The sequence below is a fragment of the Charadrius vociferus genome, unplaced genomic scaffold (assembly GCF_000708025.1).
Source record: "Charadrius vociferus isolate BGI_N301 unplaced genomic scaffold, ASM70802v2 scaffold173, whole genome shotgun sequence".
NCBI classification, from domain to species: domain Eukaryota; kingdom Metazoa; phylum Chordata; class Aves; order Charadriiformes; family Charadriidae; genus Charadrius; species Charadrius vociferus.
Genome location: NW_009648369.1, coordinates 6,949,502 through 6,968,811, shown reverse-complemented (window position 1 = coordinate 6,968,811; position 19,310 = coordinate 6,949,502). Strand labels below are relative to the sequence as shown.

At 36.4% G+C, this 19,310-nt stretch overlaps 1 protein-coding gene across 1 annotated transcript in view; it reads right to left on the bottom strand.

Annotated features, from left to right (window-relative positions):
- NBAS (neuroblastoma amplified sequence) overlaps positions 1-18,456 on the bottom strand; it is a 181,109-nt gene extending 162,653 nt beyond the window's left edge. Inside the window, exons 1-10 of the mRNA XM_009885333.1 lie at positions 18,408-18,456; positions 17,741-17,777; positions 16,488-16,565; positions 15,320-15,367; positions 14,154-14,197; positions 12,836-12,969; positions 11,991-12,124; positions 11,774-11,872; positions 4,068-4,206; positions 3,203-3,268 (exon numbers count right to left, since the gene is read on the bottom strand). Of these exons, the coding sequence (XP_009883635.1) occupies positions 3,203-3,268; positions 4,068-4,206; positions 11,774-11,872; positions 11,991-12,124; positions 12,836-12,865 (468 nt within the window). The 5' untranslated portion in view covers positions 12,866-12,969; positions 14,154-14,197; positions 15,320-15,367; ... (1 more) ...; positions 17,741-17,777; positions 18,408-18,456. The remainder of the gene's footprint in view (positions 1-3,202; positions 3,269-4,067; positions 4,207-11,773; positions 11,873-11,990; positions 12,125-12,835; positions 12,970-14,153; positions 14,198-15,319; positions 15,368-16,487; positions 16,566-17,740; positions 17,778-18,407) is intronic.
- Positions 18,457-19,310: the final 854 nt, after the last annotated feature.

The window sequence follows — 19,310 nt, the reverse complement described above, 5'->3', positions numbered from 1 at the left end:
CCATAACACTAACACTTTAGGCACATGAACTTCTGCATCCCATTGTTACACAGCAAATAAAATCTGGAAGTGTGGTATTCTTAGGAAAACACCGCAGATGGCAATGCAGAGTTACTTGGAGGAAAAACTGCAGATTGTTCTCAAATCATCTGTTCAGAGAAAATATTCAGCAGCCTCAGTTTTCTGCTGTCCACCCAAGGAAGAATGTTACCAACACACAGCTTAGTACAGCTCTTCCTCCCTGGGAGCAAATTTTTTGGTGGGTATTATTACAATTTAAACAAAATACACAGATGAAGACATCTTGGAGGCACTCATTGTTCATTTCAGGACTTTAAATTGAAATTTAAGAATCTCTTGGCTAACAACAGACTAAGCAGCAATATAACAAACATCAGAATAAGTCCATACAGATGAAATCTGTAAGTAAACTTCATCAAGGCTACTAAAACTCTCATGATTAAGTTTTCCTTCAGCTCTGCGTACCTTAAGAGGCAAATTGTACTTCTAACAAAATATTTCCTTAAGGATTCATGAACTCCCACACAACTACAACTGGATCTATACATTATTTTCACAAGACAAGAGCCTCTAAGTATACACTCAAATTTTAAAGTCAAACTTAGTGCCACTAGCAATGTGTAACAATTTCTGAAAATACAATTTATGTTCATTCACACACACCCCAACACAACTTCTGTGTTTTCAGAAAGATCATTAGGTTCTCAGAGTCTAGTCTTCACTGAGAGACAGCAGGATGTAGATTCCCAAAATTATAGTTTATAAAATCCTATTTTGTTAGTGTAGTTTGCTTTTAAAAACTTCCTAACAAAGAGTCATGCTATAGTAACGTTAGAACTGTCCAAGCATGCAGCTAATCAGTTTTTAAGTCAGCACCTCCCCTCTTGGAAAATACCCCAGCATAAGTGAAGTACAGAAAGGTTACTAGATGTCTATATGAATAAGAAGTTTTAATGGTTTTTTTACAGCACGTTAATGGAAGGTATAACTTGAAGATAACAATATTGTTTTAAGGCTTGTTTGTTTGGTGGGTTTTGTTTTTTTTTCTTCATTATTTTTATTTTATTTCTTAGGCTGTTTTAAGTTCTAGCTATGCTGCAGAAACAATGATGACCAAATAATCTGCTCACTGTTGTACAGTGGTTTGCAGCTATTGAGAGCACTACTTAAATCCAAGCATTGTAAAGGTGAGCATTATTAGGCTTTTTCCATGCTATTAAGAATTATTTAAAAAAAAATCATAAGTATTCTCTGATTATATTCTTAAGCAGCTAGAATACTGTAATCTCTACTGTAGTTTGCCAAGGAATTGTACATGCCTACTAATGGCAATTCTCTTTACAAATCAATTTGCACACAGAGGACAAAGAACAAAAGACTGTTAAAGGACTTAGCCAAAACGTATAGCTAAAACATATAACCCGTTCAGATAAATGAGCAGTGGTATACACCACAAATCTTAAAAAGAGTCACAGTCAGTGATAATTCTCTTGCTCTTAAATTTAGGTGTTAGGTGGCCATTAATACATTCAAATTTACCACCTGAGCACTGTTACCTATAGACATTAATCAGTCCTTTGGCAAAGCAGGCAACGCTGCCTCAGTGTACAGCTTGTCAACTTAAGGGAACTACAGAACAAGATACTGAAAACCTCAGCAGGCTGGCACTTCACATTTTATAAGTATCATTTAAGTTAGTGACACTGAGGATCAAATCCCAATACAGCTAGTTCTAATATACAAGTCTTCTAGCTGCTGTGCCTGTCATACCTTCACACTGTTGCCAATTTTCCACTAAGAATATAAACTATACCTCACATATTTAAACTATAATCTCCAAAACTGGATTAAAACATTCAAGGATGAATAACAATCTCTGACTTTCTTTGTAAATTTAGTACTGGCAAGTGCAGTGAAGTTGAAGCACAGCTACACTCAGTACTAGCCTTCCAGTAAAAAAAGTTTACTTCAGCCTTCTCTTTTATATTTTCAGTGAAGGGAATAAAATCTCTCCCCATACCACCCTTGAGAGAGATTCAGAAAGATTTTTTTCCCCTTCCAATCAAGCATGCAATTTCTTCAAACCAGGACAACCAGTCACCTAAACATCCCCCCCCAAAAAAAAAAAAACCTATTAAGGTCATTTCCAAAGTCCATATAACTTCAGCCATTTTTCCTCTCAGGAGGACACAGTGAGGGTGGTAGACAGATTCTTTACTGTTTTTTCCTTGTAAAGCAAAAGAAGGGAATTTTTTTTTTTTTTTTCAAGGAGTGAAAGGGGGATAAAAAAGGAATCAAACAAAGGCTACACATAAGTAGTAGCCAAGAGATAGGAGAAGGTGGTGCAGTACTGCAACGCCTTAGAAATACAGAAAGCACACTCCTACGCCTCAGCGCGACACTCAAATTTAAGACTCACTCATTAAGGGAAGAGAAGAACAGAAGACCCATACCCAGGGTTTGTTAACAAAAAGTTGATTCTGATCAGCAGTTTCATTAGTTTCACATGCGTCCTGGTAACATAAGTTTGACCCATAATAAAACTTTGAAGCTACTTAGCAAAATGTATCTCATAACAGACTGTAAGAAATAAAGTCATTGTCTCTGCCCTATTTAAGCCAAGAATGATCGGTTTGAATCCACTCATTTTTTCTTACCCACACTGTATGAAAATGTTGGGCTGTAAGATGAGAAAGGTTTTGTTTGTTTTCTAGTGGGAGTGGTATAGCGCAGAAAGCTGAGTTGTGGAGTTCTTCTTATTTCTCTCTCAGGCATATAGTTGAGAGACATCATCACAACCTACTTCCTTCTTGTAGAATATATAACACACTTCACATGCTACGATCATCACATTCAATAACAAATAACTAACTCTTATTTTTTGAGTAAGAGTTTACATTTAATATTGAACTCTACATCTCTAGACTTGTTCCTGTGAGTATGCTGAAAACCCAAGATTCAAGCTTTAGCAGATGAACTAATTGGATTTTTAAACAAGCCAAATAAATGGCAAGCTGCTCCATTTAACGGTAAAAGCTTATTATTTTTGATAAGTTCTATACAAATGTTAATTCTTAAGTTGCATAAATTAAAAACTACTTTCAACCAGTCTCTCAGGCAGTCATTAATGGACAATTATGTTAGCAAAATACATTTCTGAGATAGACCTAGACCTTAATACCTGTTCTGTTCTCCGCCTGCTGTAAAACCTTAAATTCATAATCCTTAATAATCCTCTTCTCTGTGCCTGCAAGAACAGAAACACATCATACAATGAAAGACAAATCTCATATATTATGTTACACACCAAACACTAAGTCATATCTAAAGTACTAAAACAACTCTGCAGGATTCTTTAAACTTCCATAAGACTGCCTATTTTAAAATAATACAAGGATAATAAAATGCAGTTTTGTATAACTTTGCCCATTTTCATTAGGTATGCATCTACCCATTTGCAATGAAATTAACAACTCAGTTTTAATACTAAGCAATACCTACATGAGAGTAAATAGTGTAATTTATCCTAGGGAACTGTAAATTGATTTCAGTATATCCACATGTTAGTTGTTACCAAATCAAACATTTACTTCTACTAAAAGCAAAAGAAATCAAGAGTCAGACTTAAACTGAAACATTTCTTTCAGGTGTGCTGCCTTTGTTATGAAGTAATAAAAAGACAAAAATAACTGGAATTTTTCCAACAAAGATAGGAAACATCACAGTACACAACAACAGCTTTTGTATTATTTCCACCCTATAATTTTTGTTGTTGTTTCTTGTTATTTTGTTGGTTGGTTGTTTTCATTTTAAAAAAAAAAAACCACACAAGTAATAATCAAGAAGTTAAAAGTTCAAATCAGAAAAAGCAAAAATAGACAGATGCTGGGGAGAAGAGATAACTTAGTAGAACTTCACATCATAGCTTACAAAATAGCAAAGCATCACATGAAATTCTTCTTTCAAAGAGATTTGCATTGAACTTCCAAGTTAGATAATTCTGCCAGTGACAATATTCATCCAATAACATGAGGAAACACACTTACTGTTCTAACGTCATCTTCGTAACCAGTGACCTGTTTGTAATGAGGAGAGCCTGACAGAACTCTCCAAGCAGATATCCCACAACCAGTTGCTTTAGATACACCATCTTCATCTGTTTCACAGCCTCCTACAAGCAGAAGTCTGTAAAATATATAAAGGCAAATTATGATTGCATATACTGCCACATAAGTGTATTTTAATTGTCTGAAGTCACAACTGTAGCAGGTTGCTTGCAGTAACAAAAAGGCTAAGTATATTAAGATACCTAACAGCCCCAATAACCTTTAAACTTCAGGGTGTTCACGCACAAAAAGACTTAAATATTACTTGAGTAACACTTGTTATTTTCGGCATTTATCCCTATCCATTCTCATCTCTAGCTTTCCAAATAAGGCACAATTCACAACATTTAAAAGAAATATGTCTGTCTACAGTTTGAGTTTCTCCCCTACCCTCAAAGAATTATAACAATTACAAATTAAGTTTATGAAAAGTTCTGGCCATTCTGTTTAAGCATTGGGTTTCCATTTATTCAGATGTGGTACAAAAGCTACTTCTCTTTTACTGAGGAACCAAACGCATCAAGGTTGTTCAGTTTTGTTTAGTAAACCCACCCTACCAACTATAAATGTGCATGCAATAACTTCATTACATACAGTAGATGATATTTTAAAAACTTAGGAGGGAACTCTTACAATTATTCCTGATTGCCACTAAAAGGTATCAAAATATTTTCCCTTGAAGCCCTTTCACCTTGTTAACAAGCAGTTATATATTTAACTGACGATTACTTTGATGAACACTTTGAAAACAGATGTCTAAATTTGTTTGGAAGCATTACTTTAGTGAAAAACCCATCAAAAAGTGAAGTATTTGCAAAAAAGGCACACATTGGAAAATCTAGAGAACTCTCTTTCATCGATTTTCAAAGTCCGCCTTACTCTTGAAATGCTCTACCACCTAGTGGCTGACGCTCATATAGCTCTCAGCTTCGATCTGAGTGCATTTCAAAACATTTCCTGCAAGATTGAACAGAACGAAAAAAAAAAAAAGGGAGGGGGGGGGTGAGGGGAGAAAAACATTTTCCTTCCACATTTATTCCTCTTTTAGAGGTCAATACAACTTCTTTAACATTCCCAGGATGTACTCACAAACATACAGCAAGATGACTTCTACCTTGGATGCTTACAGTCTGTTAAAGTTCTTAAGTTTTAGTTACTTTGTGGTGTAAAGAGCTGCCTAAGAGAGCAAAACAGAAATCACTTTCCCCATTTTCCACAAAAACAGCAATTGGTGACTCTCAGTCTACCGTCATATTTAATAGGAAAATGAGTAATTTTGGATTGTTCTTATGATCAGAAAGTAACGCACAGCACAGCTAAGAGTAATTACTTCTCCCTTAAGGAGGTGCTGTTTAACTTTAGAATATCTAAAATTTCTGACTGAGCGTTCTTGAAAAATGCAGACAAAATCCCCTATCATGGCTTTCCCACAGATGCTTAGCAAAGCAATTGGGTTATGAAGATGATAACAATTAGCAAAGCACGGTATTAGACAATCAGTGAGCGAACTCCAACACCAACACAGCAGCAAGGGAGGCCTGTACTTCAGCATTATGTAGATCACAGAAGAAACTTCACCATGAATGCTACTTGTTAAGCAGAGAATAGAGCACAGCAATCCCAGTGATAAAATACCAAAGAACTCCTACAGTGCGTTCCTCTTTTCTGAACAAGCTAGTAATATAAAAACGCATTAAGCTTTTTATGTGACAAATGTTACATCTTAAAGGAACCCAAGTTGCTTTACATTATACGTTTCAAATCAACACCAACTGTTTGGTTTTGATACTGGTTGTTTGTTCTGGTTGATCAATCCTCAAGTAAATATTCGGACAGGAACTCCGAGCAACTTACAGAGACATCACTTTAGCCCAAAATACCAGGAAGAAAGAGTACTTTGTTCTGTGAGTTATCCTAAGCACCAGCTTGAACTGAAGATGTCTCTGGTACCAGGACTCTCAAAGACTATAGGGGTTGGTTTAATATAACAATAATGGAAAGGCAAACATTGAAAACCGGAATATTTAAGCAATTCCATACTCAAGCAACAAAGGAAATCAGAAACAAAGAGCAGGACCACATAGCAAGTTTAATTGCATTCAACTTTGGGACATCAGCAAATACAAGAAGCTACTTGAACAGTTTGTTATACTTTCATGAAGAAAGTTACTTTAACTAAGGAGGGCTTGTGAAGAAGAACATAATCCTTCAGGAACATGGAAAACAATAACACATGAGGTACAGCCACCAATAAACAACGCAGTTCTCAGAACTACACAAAACATTTTAATATCACATTTTCTGCTGATTACTGGGGGAAAAGTGTACTTGGGAAGAAAAAAACCTCACAGATTAAGTGTCATACAGTTAATAATCCATTTGTAATAATCATTTCTGTACATTTTTTGTTTTCCTTCTCTCTGAGATTTTCCTTCTGCAAGTTTCCTCTGCCTATGATTGTTCTATTGGAGAAGCTTGACACGCTGCCACTGATCAAAGAATGTAAGAGCTGCTGCTAACTTGTACAAAAGCCATCTTTTAGACACACTATGTAGTTCTTCTGAGGAACTTCAGTAAAAAAAACAAGGAAGTAATAAGTTTTCAAATATCTCGCAGCATATATCTCTACCACAAGAAAACAAAAACACGCACAAAAAGAGAACCAAACACCGAAGTTTCAGCAGAAACCTATCATGCCACATGAGACTCCTTTCCAGCAACCTTTCTAGGTTTTAGGGCTAAATACTCTATCTACCCTGTTGTACAATGATGCAGTTTATGTCCATTTTAGCTTGCCAAGAACAAACATGTTTGGGTACTCAAACATCTGAGCACACAGCCTAGTATCATGAAATCACATCTTAAAACTCTTGAAGATGATGGCAAGATTAGTGTTACGTAGATCATTACACATAAAGTGATTAATTTCCTAACTTTTTTTTTAAGCACAGAAAGCAAGTTTCACATCTCTTTCACAGCCCTTCATGAGGAAAGCTTTAAAAAAAATAAAAATTAAAAATCAGTAAACAAGAACTTCATGAAATTGCTACAACACAGCTGTCAATTCCTAATAACCTAAAGACAGTGGGCACAATCCTCTGGAAGATTTATTCATCTATAGTCTGGTCCATCCATAGGCACCTAATTTCTTCCATAAGCTCCAACTTCCATTGCACCATGCCACTGAATTAAAAATTTCAACAGCAGCAGAGACTAAAACTCAATTACAATTGACCGCAAAGTGCCAGAGGTGACTAAGAGACAAATAGTAGCACAAAGACCGAGAGAAGAATTGTCAATAACAGTGACAGCAGTAGCTCCAAAACTGCCTGAACTAGCTCTCAAAAACTCCATCACGATAAATCTTTTCAAAGAAATTTTGGAAAAACTGTCACATACAGTGCAACATATTTATAATTCTGAAGTATCTTTTAGGATAAATGAAACTCAATGACAGCTGGAATGACGATGTCATATCAGTTTAGACACACACAAAATACACAACCTGAAGACAAAAAGCCTTCTCCCAGGACTGCAAGAGAAATTCATCATGGCAGCACGTACTTAAAATTTTAAAAAGCTTTTCAGAGCGCAAAATGCAACAGCAGGGACAGAAACTATTAAGATGAATAACACAACTGGCATCAAAAGAAAATGAAAGGTCCTCCTGAGAGCCTTAGCAAAGATCTGGACTTGTTTACTAATTATGTTTTCAGGACTAGACAGGAGATGACTCCAAAATAACAAGTTGGCAGGTAGACTGGGAACAGCAACAGGAGAGGGTTTCTCCCTGTTTACTCTTTTTTTTTTTTTCTTAAGTTAGTCTCAGCCTGAAGAAGATACCATGCCAACAACTTTTTTTTGTGCCAGTAATGTGAAAAATTACTTTTCCTGGCCACTATTTGGGTTCTTAAATCACACCAGTATCAGCTGTAGTTTTATGTCACTCCAGATGGGTTACAAAGCAACATTAAGTTAATATATGATACTACAATAACTCCCTAGAAGGGAAAGTTTTGTCTATCATGCTGCTATGGACATCAAGATCAATGCAACATAATTTAGTACTTAAAACATTAAATAATTTCTACTCTTGCATATATTTTCTACACAGAGCACTGCTAGCATGCAGCAGTTTCTGTGCTCCATTTCTAGACCCTTTTAATCTTCTACGTACTTCTTGGATCATCAGAGGACTCCTGTGAAGCCTTTGAAGAGCTCCACGATGTCTGCCATTACCAAGAAGAGCGAGCTAGCAAGCTCTAGAAGCTTTTAACAAGGTCCACCAGCTATTCCTGATCAAAGAGTGCTTTAAGCTTTTGTTCCAGCTGAATCCTGATTAGCAAGGGTCAGGAACCCTTTTGAGAAGTCCTAGAAAAAGACCTATGTGAGTGCCAGGCCTAGAGTACAGCCCACAGATGCAGCATTTTGTACAGCAGTTTGCAGAAAGCGATGGCCAGAAACTCTTTCTGTACATGTTCTCAGCAACTGTGGTGATGTGCTGCCAGGCTCAGCCCCAGCACCTACTGGACCAGCTACCTCAGAACATCAGAGGCCTTGACTCACACTATGCTCCTAGGGGAGGACTGCTGGGACATGGCTCCAAGAAACCTGCTCTAGTTGACCCTGCTATGAAGGGGAATGGATCAGATGATCTCCAGAGGTTTCTCCAGTCTCAAAAAAGTGGCTGCCCTTGCAGTACCTCAACTATATTTCAAAAGTTTCTACAAAGTTGGGCTGAAGATAACTAGTACAATGCCAGTCTCAAGAACAGCAAGCGCAACTGAGGCATCCAAGAAAAACTTGAGACTTCTACGCAATTCTTCACTCATCAATTTTGATATAACAAGCAAATTCCAACTGATCTAAAACCTTTCACCTCCTGCAACCATCACACATTTTAGGCTCTAACATGAAATGTTTTCTGTACCAACTGCAGATAACCCTGAAGTAAGACATTCAGCTCCAGAGTAAGATACTCAAAATAAGCAAGGTGTTGAACCTTCCAGTAGAGCTTACAGAGAGTTCACACTAAAGCAAATATTTAAGTTTTGTCAAATAAAAAGCACCATAGATTCTGTCATAGATGAAGGCAGAATCACATAAGAACACCAACATTAGGCATCTAAATTAAGGTATATAACACTTTTCAACAGTAATGAAACTCATTATTAGACTTTTTCCCAAAGCTATTGTTTCAAGTTTTCCTACTGATTCAGATACGTTCCCTACTGAAATATTATCTTTGCAATTATCATACATCTAGTTGGAAAAAAAAAAGGCGTATTAAGTTCTTAAGCACTATTTAACTGCACTGTAATAGGCCATGAGCAAATACATAGCAATATAGAGTACAGTAAGTCAAAGCTTACAAGGAGAGGAGGCAGACCAGTATAACTTCACCAACTGAAACTAAATGAAATGCAAGAAAGCACAAAGTGACAAACTTGAACTTAAGTGATCAAAGTTCACATTACTAAAAATGAAAATTTTGAAGTGTTCATATGTATCCACAATTTTCTGTAATGCACAACTTAAAAATACTGCCTGTCTTCACCTCCTCCTGATTTTTTTTTTTTTTTGGATAAAATGACAATTTTAGCAAGAGATTCTGCTCATGAATTTAGAGTTCTCTAACATCAAATTTAGAAGCTTTCTAGCACAGAATAAATTCAAAACAGAGATGACTTGCCTACATGAAGGGCAAAGCATTGGTTCTTTCTGCTTTCCATCCAATTGTGCATTCTTTCAATCATCAATTTTTCAACTTTACTAAGCAAGTCAACTGTCTGCAGGGAGCAGGAGATACTACCGTCACAGGGGACTCCACCTGACTATTTTTATTTTCATGGAATGAGTCAGAATATTTTGTGGTGAAAACAAGTAACTCTTGAATGTGTACACCACACACATTACACAAAATTATTACTTCACAGCAAATATAACCACATCTTTTCATGTAAGGACAGGACATTTCTCTCCCTAGAAACTATGTAATACAGACGACAACAACAAAATATGCCAGCCATAAGCTTCCATAAAAAACAACTTTAATTACTAATACTCTGAATAAACTGTTCTAAGCACAAAACCAGCATTGTCTCATGCTCTTTTACTTCATACTAATATCAAGTTTTAAAAACGTTAACCAAAGATCTTGTAAGAATAGTAGGAAAATCAAACCTATTACTTCTCTTGGAGGTAGGAGGAAAGAAGGAAAACAAAAATTGAAATTTTTGCCCCCCTCCCTCCCCCCTTTAAACCTCTATGACAATAAGTTGCCATTAACACACACAAAGTAATGTCCATATTATTTGGTTGACAGCTACACCAACTGATTTTCTACATATTTTCTTGTTAATGGGTTCATCCATTAGAAGAGTTTTATAGTTCTGACATCATTTGCTCGGAAATGAACCAAGAATGAAAAAACAAGCACATCCATCTATTATAATTGTCAGAGTAATTATTTGACTGTACTTTGAATATTAACCAATATTCTTTGTAACACTCACTGTTCTAATCAATCTGCTTCCTAATATTAGGAGCGGAAAAGGTGATTTTGGAAACAAGCGTCAAGAACCATTTACCTTGGTCTGACCAAAGGAAGGAATGAGTAGGTTCTGTTGCCTGGTCAGATAGTGCTATCAAAGCTCCATAACCCACACCTATTACCTCAAAACTCTAGATTTAGCATACTGAGTATTAATTATGTGGATTTACTAGATATGAACTAGGTAGAAAGAAGAAACCCTACTCAAAATTAATCTCTTGAAGTAATAAGCTGGAAGAACATTACTTCTTATTAATAATATTTATTTTTTTCTAAGATAAATATGACAGCTCACTTAATGTTGAAGAATGAGAACAAGTTTTTAAACAGTGAGTTTCTTCTCGTATTCTATAGCCAAGCCTAATTTCCAATTAAAACCAGACAGTGATATCACATATCATGCTAACAAATTAAATCCTAGTGGATCTAAGAAGAAAAATGTCTAGAAGGAAGTTTAGTTCCTAGAACTGACGAGAAATAGAAAAATAAGTTGCTAAGTTTATCTTGCTATATAACAAGCAGATATTAAAAAGGCAGACACATTTTTAAAGTAACTGGCTAACCAGGACCTACTCCAACTATAACTGGTTCAAGAGCACGCAGTCAATTAGTCCATCTTTCAAGTATGGTATCTGTACCCAATACATTACTACTAGAGAAAACGCACATACAAGGCAACTCCAAATGCCAAAGTCTGACAGAAGACTAGGGAAAATGGGCTGGCCAATGAGTCCAACAATCAAATCCAGACAGAAAAAAAACAAACAAACTATACATCAGCCCTTACTCCCATCAAATTTGGAGATATCTTTTGAAACTATTCCCAACACTCTAAAAGATGCTGCTTATACAATGTACTCAAAGAGTAAAGGACAACTTGATTTTCATTATTCTATTCGTAAAGTGAAATTATCACCTAGGACTTCTTTCATAGGTACAATGATACACTACTACTTGTTACTGATTCACTACATACCAATATTAAAATACTTTTTTTTTTCTTCCCATCCTTATACAACACATGTCAATGTTTGTTTTGCCACTTTTGTTCACCATTTCCATATTATTGGCAAGTAGCAAATGGAACACTTACCTGTGACCAGGATGATAAATTACAGTAGTTATTCCACTGGCATAATGGCTGTTAAAGCTGAAACTATGACTTTCTTGAAAGCTTTGATTTGTTCCAACGCTAAGTATTGGGGTAAAAAAGTACATATATTATTTCAGATTTATTTTCTTTAAAAAGTGGAAAGACTTCTTTTGAAGTTCACAGTGCTTTCTCAAAGCAAGTAAAAAATTATGCTTACCTTACCAGATAACTTCTCAGTTCTCCACGATAATTAATGACAAGCAGTTCAGCTGACCACTGTGCACTTGCTTTGTATTCTAGAAAGATCAATCCAGCAATAGCATAACTCAGATCTCCTGGAAAACTTGCTGTCTTTACCCAAAAATGCAGACAGACATTGAGAGGGAAAAGGGATTAAAAAAAAAAAAAAAAGAGAAAGAGAAAGTGTCTTGGTTACTGAAAAACAAATACACACTTCCTTTTACCTTGATTTTAAAGAAATCTTATTACTATAAAGTCTGCAAAGACAATATACAAAGGAAACACACTTCCCCAAATTAGTTGAATACAATCTTTGAATATGCAAAATACAAAATATACAGTGCAGGGCAAGCCAACAGCAATTATCTATTCTCGTACCCGTCCAAAAAAAAAAAAATCCTCATATTGCTTTATCAGCAATATTTCTTAATTTATAAGTGACTCTACATATAAGCTGCAGATTTGTAATCTACTACTACAAATTGTAATTATTTTCACACATACTAAGCAGATGATTCTATACTGTCACAATCTGACATACCTGCAGATCTACCGCAATTCTAAGAATAAGAAAAGAAAGATGAAGATTCTGACTAGATACAAACAACACAAAAGATATGCTTCGCAAGTGCTACACATGACTTAACTATAATATATCCATCATATGATAAACAAATCATGGTGCATTTGTGCATAGTATTCATACTATAAGCCTTTATACCAAAGTAAGCCATGATTAAAAAAAGGCCAAAGAGTGGAAGTTACCTTTTATCCTCACATGAAGTTCTACTAGATTCATTTTTAATTTAAGAGACCGCTTACCGGTGAAATGACCAGAAGCTCACTACCCATTAGGTCAAACACTCTCACTGTTCCAGTGCTTTCAGCATAAGCAAGTAACGTACAATCATGACTCCATGCCACTCGTCTCCACTGAGGATTAGGATCCTTTGGCACTATGATAAAGGAAAAAAGTTATTAAAAAAGTGAAATATAAATATAATCCCTTAAACCATACAAAGAGTCAACCGCATCAAAAAATGCAGGGTGCTTACAAGCTTATTTCAAAGAAGAAAAATAGAATATAATAAAAAGGACCATTTCAGTTGGAAGGGACCTACAACACTCATCTAGTCCAACTGCCTGACCAAAAATTAAAGCATGTTATTAAGGGCCTTGTCCAAATGCCTCAGAAATACTCACAGGCTTGGGGTATCGACCGCCTGTCTAGGAAGCCTGTTCAGTGTTTGACCACCATCTCAGTAAAGAAATGCTTCCTGATGTCCAGTCTAAACCTCCCCTGGTGCAGCTTTGAACCATTCCCACACGTCCCATCACTGAATACCAGGAAGAAGAGATCAGCACCTCCCTCTCCATTTCCCTCCTCAGGAAGCTGGAGAGAGCAATGAGGTCGCCCCTCAGCCTCCTTTTCTCCAAACTAGACAAGCCCAGACTCCTTAGCCACTCCTCGTAAGTCATTCCTCCCAGCCCTCTCACCAGCTTTGTTGCCCTTGTCTGGACATATTCAAGTACCTTCACATCCTGCTTACATTGCTGGGCCCAGAACTGCACGAAGTATTCAAGCTGAAGCCACACCAACGCTAAATAGAGCTGGATAATCACCCCTCTTGACCGGCTGGTTATGTGGTGTTTGATGCACCCCAGGATGCAAGTTGCCCTCTTGGCTGCCAGGGCACACTGCTGACTCGCATTGAGCCTGCTGTCGACCAGCACCCCCAGATCCCTTTCTGCAGTGCTGCTCTCCAGTCACTCCTCTACCAGTTTATACTTGTGCCCAGCATTACTCCATCCTAGGAGCAGAATCTGGCATCGTGACTTGCTAAATTTCAAAGATAAACCTCACCACCTCCAACATCCATTATGTCTCCTAAACCCATTAATTTTAACTATCATTTCATTTCAGATTCAGGTTTAGTATGTTAATCGTCATAAAAAGGAGAGGGGGCAAGGGAGGGTAAAGGAGCTATTCACAAAGCAAAATTATTAAGAGATTCTTCCCAATGCTTTTAAGAAGTTATAACATTATCTTTAAAGTAAACTGACACCACGACTTTGCAATGCATGAATAATAAACAATGATGACACTAAGTAATGATGTAGAAGTTGCCATATTGTATACCTTGACATTTTCCAACTATGGATCCAAAGTCATCTTTTGCAGACCTGCAGGAAAATACTCATATGGATTTAAATAAGCAGAAAATATTATTCAATTTTCCAGAATAGACAGAACACTATAAAAATACTCTAAGTGCACAACTCAATGCACGTATTTAACTACTTGTTCAAAAAGGCAGAGAGTAGCCTTCACCCTTAGGCAACTACAGTAATTTAACAACAGTATTTTAGAACCCCTCCTCCCAATGCATAAATACTAATATCCCTCATTTAGTAGTAATGCTGTTCAAAATAGGATAGCAGCATTTCAGAACTGCAGCATGTATCCTTGGGGGGGGGCGGGGGAGGAGTAGTCAGTATTCTCTAGGTTACAATTTTAGAAACAATGCAAGAATATACTTACATTAATACAGTTGAAACACAAGATTTATTTTATAGTCTATAAGCTGACATTTATGGTGTTCACACCACTTCTGATTGAAAAATTTTCATACACTTGCTTCTTTTACATATAAATAGAAGGTCTGACCTTCCAGCAAATGGATTTTTGTGAAGCAAGTAAACACATTCAATCAAGATCCGTTCTACAGCTAAATGTGTTCTTGAACTGGCAAAGGAGAGCTTGTTGTTAGAGAACGGAAGAAAAAGGGAAAGCATCAGTCTTTACAGCAGTCCACATTACTTGTAAAATAAGTTGAAGTATTATACATGCCAGCTACTCTGCAGAGAAGCAGAAAACTAGCTCCTTGCCACACTTATTAGAAGAGAACTTCTAGGGCAAACAGAAAGGCAAAGGTTAGAAAGACTGTGATTTGGGTTTAGTATTTTGAAGCATCTTGATTGTTTTTCTTTCACATCTTGAAGAAAGGAAAGAAAGACAGAGATACGGATAGATACTTATATAAATTTATCTATAATATTTATAAATAGGGGGGAGGTGTTCAGGGGAGGTCAAATTGGGAATTGACAAGAACTAAGAAGAAATAGAAGGCTTCTGCTTTATAAGTGATAGTATATTTTAAGATTATTCCATAGATTACTTTCACAATATATAACATTCAAAAAAACCCCAGAAAAATCTTTAAAAGTACAGTTAGTAAATGACTAGAAACACTTTCTCAGAACTCCACAACTGTGGTCATGAAGCAATAGGTAATACTAATTTACCTTATTTCTACACATTGGTCTTGAACAACTGCCAACAATTTACCATTGCTGAAAGAGAAAAATACAGGTGTGAAAATTCATTTAAATCCAGGCTTCACAGAACCTGCAGAGCTCTAGGTGCTTTTCTGCAAAGCTAGATATAAAATTCCTCTTTCCTAAATCAACACAAATTGGGAAACATCAACTTTTATTAAAAAAAAAAAAACACAACAGAAAAAGAAACACACTCAGTGCTGTAACAAGATTCCCATTCCCTTCATATCACTGAAATGTATCTGTCACTGTTTTCTAGTAGCACTAAGAAAACAGAAACCGTGTCTAAAATTTTGCTGCAGGAGAGGTCAGAATCAGATGTTGCTTATGGATGATTTTATAACAGCAATATCTAAAACTATGCATTGCTTTATCTGGAACAAACAACTATCATACTTCAATAAGTTACATCGTCTCCTTAGGATCAGGTCTCCCGTCTTTGTACCTAACATACAACACTGCAACTGGCACGTTGTCCATCAAAAGGGATCATTGCTTCCCTCAAAGAATCACCATCTCTCTCAACAGTACAGAGCTCTTGCTGAACTACTGATCATATCCAGCAATCATACCTAGTAAACTAAAACATTCCATGCTACCTTCATATCATTGAACCATTTTTCTGTACGTATTTATGCGCATTTTTAAAAGCCAGTGATGTGACTGATGCTGCTAAAATGACTGCAGAACAGCTGGTTCTAGCCTTGGAACTCTCAATTCTCCCCTATACATACAATAGCAGATAAGTCTTGACGGTATACATTCACTTTCCACAAATTTTAAAATAAGCAATTTATATCCTGCCAAGTTACAGGTCTTTAACCGATCATATTCAGGACTTGAGTTTGAGACCAACTGCACTGCAATCCACCTCACCTCAACAGCTAGAAGGATGTTCAGACCTGAGCGAGAGATGCATTAAATGAAGGGAAGCAGCGTGGAAGCCCTTTGGTACCAGACTGACCTTTCCTTCCCAAGGCTATCTGTGAAAGCTTCCAGTATTTCTCTTGACCGACAAGAATAACATGATTTTAGCATAGTATTAACTCAGCATTGTTACCAATGGGGACAGCACAGGGAGGAGCATTAATACATTCACTTTCGCCAAGAAAGGAAAAGGATGTAAGCTGGTTACCTTGCAAGTACTAGGTGCCAGTTGATCTGCTTACTAACAAGACGAACCAGTCCAGTAGGCAAAGAAAACTTTGCAGGGCTGAAATAACAAAAACATGAGGCTAAATCAGAACATACACCAAACAAAAGCAGTACCTGAGATACACATGCCAGATGGACCACTTAGCTTTAAGGCAACCATCAATCACCTGCGAGGTTTTCGCAATTAAACATGAATCAACACTGCACCCTGCCAATGATGAAAGCTAACAACATCCCTCTTTGTACCAACAGAACAAAACCACATATTAAGGGAACTGATTATTTACTTATCACTCTTTATAATCTAGTCAGCAGCCAGTTTTGGGCCCCCCCATTACAAGAACACCACCAATAAATTGGAGGGCCACCAAGATGGTCAAGGGACTGGAGCACTTGCCCTACAAGAAGATGCTGAGAGAACCCCCCCAAAAAAAGGGGACACACACACACAATATAAAGTAGAACACGAGCAATAAGGAAAACAGCATTGCCTGCTGAATTCAAGTATAGTATTTTTTCACACAGAGCCACATTAATGTCTCTTTCCGTATCTCAAAACCAACAGAATACCCTTAAAAAGGGAGAACTGATACCTTCAAACCTGCCAACTGCATCAACAGAGTAGTATAACCATAGAGTTGAAATTCTCCAGGAACACTGTATTTACCCCAATATGTTTCTTAGGCCGTTTAAGTGCCTTTTGAATCAGAAGTTAAATATATAATTGGCATGAATTTTGCTGAACTAGTTATTAATTTTTTTGTATGACAGTTTGAAGTGTCAAGAAAAAAAAAAATCCAAGTCATTACTCTAAAGAAAGCAAATCTTGCCATGCCAACATACCTGTCACTGAGGCTTAAGAAAAAGAAAAAACAAAAACAAAAAAACCAGCTTCACTTGCAGTATTTTAGGCGGGAGCGGGGAGGACAAATATGCGTTTTAAGAAAAATGGCATTTTATGAAAAATGATGTTCAAACCGCAAGTTTAAAACTTCTGATAAAAGTGAAAAGTCAAACTAAGTAGACACCAGTTTTTTTTCTAGATACGCTTCAGCTACAACTCAAGTGGTTACAACTTAAACTTATGAAAAGAATATATTCTAAGCATTGCTTGGACAATATGCTAAACAAGTGTTCAATTTTACTTTCATTAGAAATAACTTTCCATTAAATCAAAAAGCTGTAAAGCTGTTACCAAATAAAAAGACTGAGCACTATTTTCATCAAACCTACCTGTACCAGATGTACCGAAGCAAAAACAATGCAGGACCTATAATGGAAAAAGAGGCAAAAATTACATTTCTAGTAGTTTTAAAACACACTCCAGCTTACTGCACACAGAATCTCAAATATTCTCACAAAAGAAAAAGGTATTAAGGAAAAAAACCTCTATCCTTGGCCAATGAATGCTTAAGAGTAAATGCAAAAGGCAGATCAAAAAAAAAATCACTACACATTTCCAGAAATTCTAAAAGAAGCTCCCAGTGGATGAAAATGCAATTCAGTTGCTGCATAAAGCAAGTGTTGAATGGCAATGTAATATAATCAGAATTTAAAGTTTCCTTATAGAACTGTCTAACTAGCAAACAACCCAATGAAAGAGCTGGTAGGGAAAAAAAAAACACTCAACAACATTTTGCAAAAGACAGCAGAGCTTCTGAACTTCTTAGACATAAGGTGTATTAGTTTGACCCAATAACCTAATAGAGAGAAGAACGCTCACAAAAATGACATAAAAATAACATAGCAATACTGGTAATCAGAGAACATCTTCCTGAAAACGCACCCTGCACTCTATTTCCATTACACTAGCCATCCTAAAGTGCAGAAATTGTAAATTTTACAAGCAATCCACACATCATTCTCATAAGTCATGAACATAAGAACAAGTCATATTTACCTGTAATTGCTCTAGTGATGATAAATGATGCACCATGTTTTCTGTTGCCTCTTGGCTGCAATTACAACAATAATGGTCAAACACTATGTTATACATTTTAACTTAAATACAACATTCATACATATATTCACTGATTAAATTTAAGCTGCCTGCTAGGCTACAAGTTCCTGATGTATTTTCTATTACTTGCAACTTCATATAGTGAGTAATTTAACTGCATAAGCTAAAACAGGCTATAAAGCCAAATATTTTAAGTGCCAAGATGTAATAAACAAAATGTACTACAGACTGCCTATTGATTCAGCTTTGCCTTGATCTTTTGGTAGTAACAAAAGACATTGACTTCTGATTATGTTCTCCTCTAAGGTATTATAAATCATTCTTTCTATGCCAAATGAATGCCAGATTGATCTGTAATGCCCAGAAGAAGTCGAAGCAACTGGTGTTCGGTATATTATGCTGATATATAACTGCTAAGCTACCTAACGACCACCCATGAATGTTTCAGAAATATTAAGAAAAACAAAGACCTTTTGAACAAAACCTCTTTTTGTCAATTTGTACTAGGTAACACAGCCACTCAGATCACCACCTCTACTCCATATCATCTCACACAGCCTTTCCAGCAGTCCTGCTCTATTGAAGGCAGAGGGGAACAACTATATAAATGACAGCACTATCCAAACACAGAAGAGAGAAATATAAAACAACATAGGACGTATATTCTTAGCTATAAAAAGAGGTAAAATTATTTGCCAATAAGAAAGTAACAAAAAGCAATTAAACTGAAAAGAAAGACAACCAGTGAGGAAGGCACCACACACAAATCTTCAAAGTAAGCGTTCATGCTTATACTTTTGTAGTGAAAAATATTACGAACACCACAAACTGAGCATTAGAGTA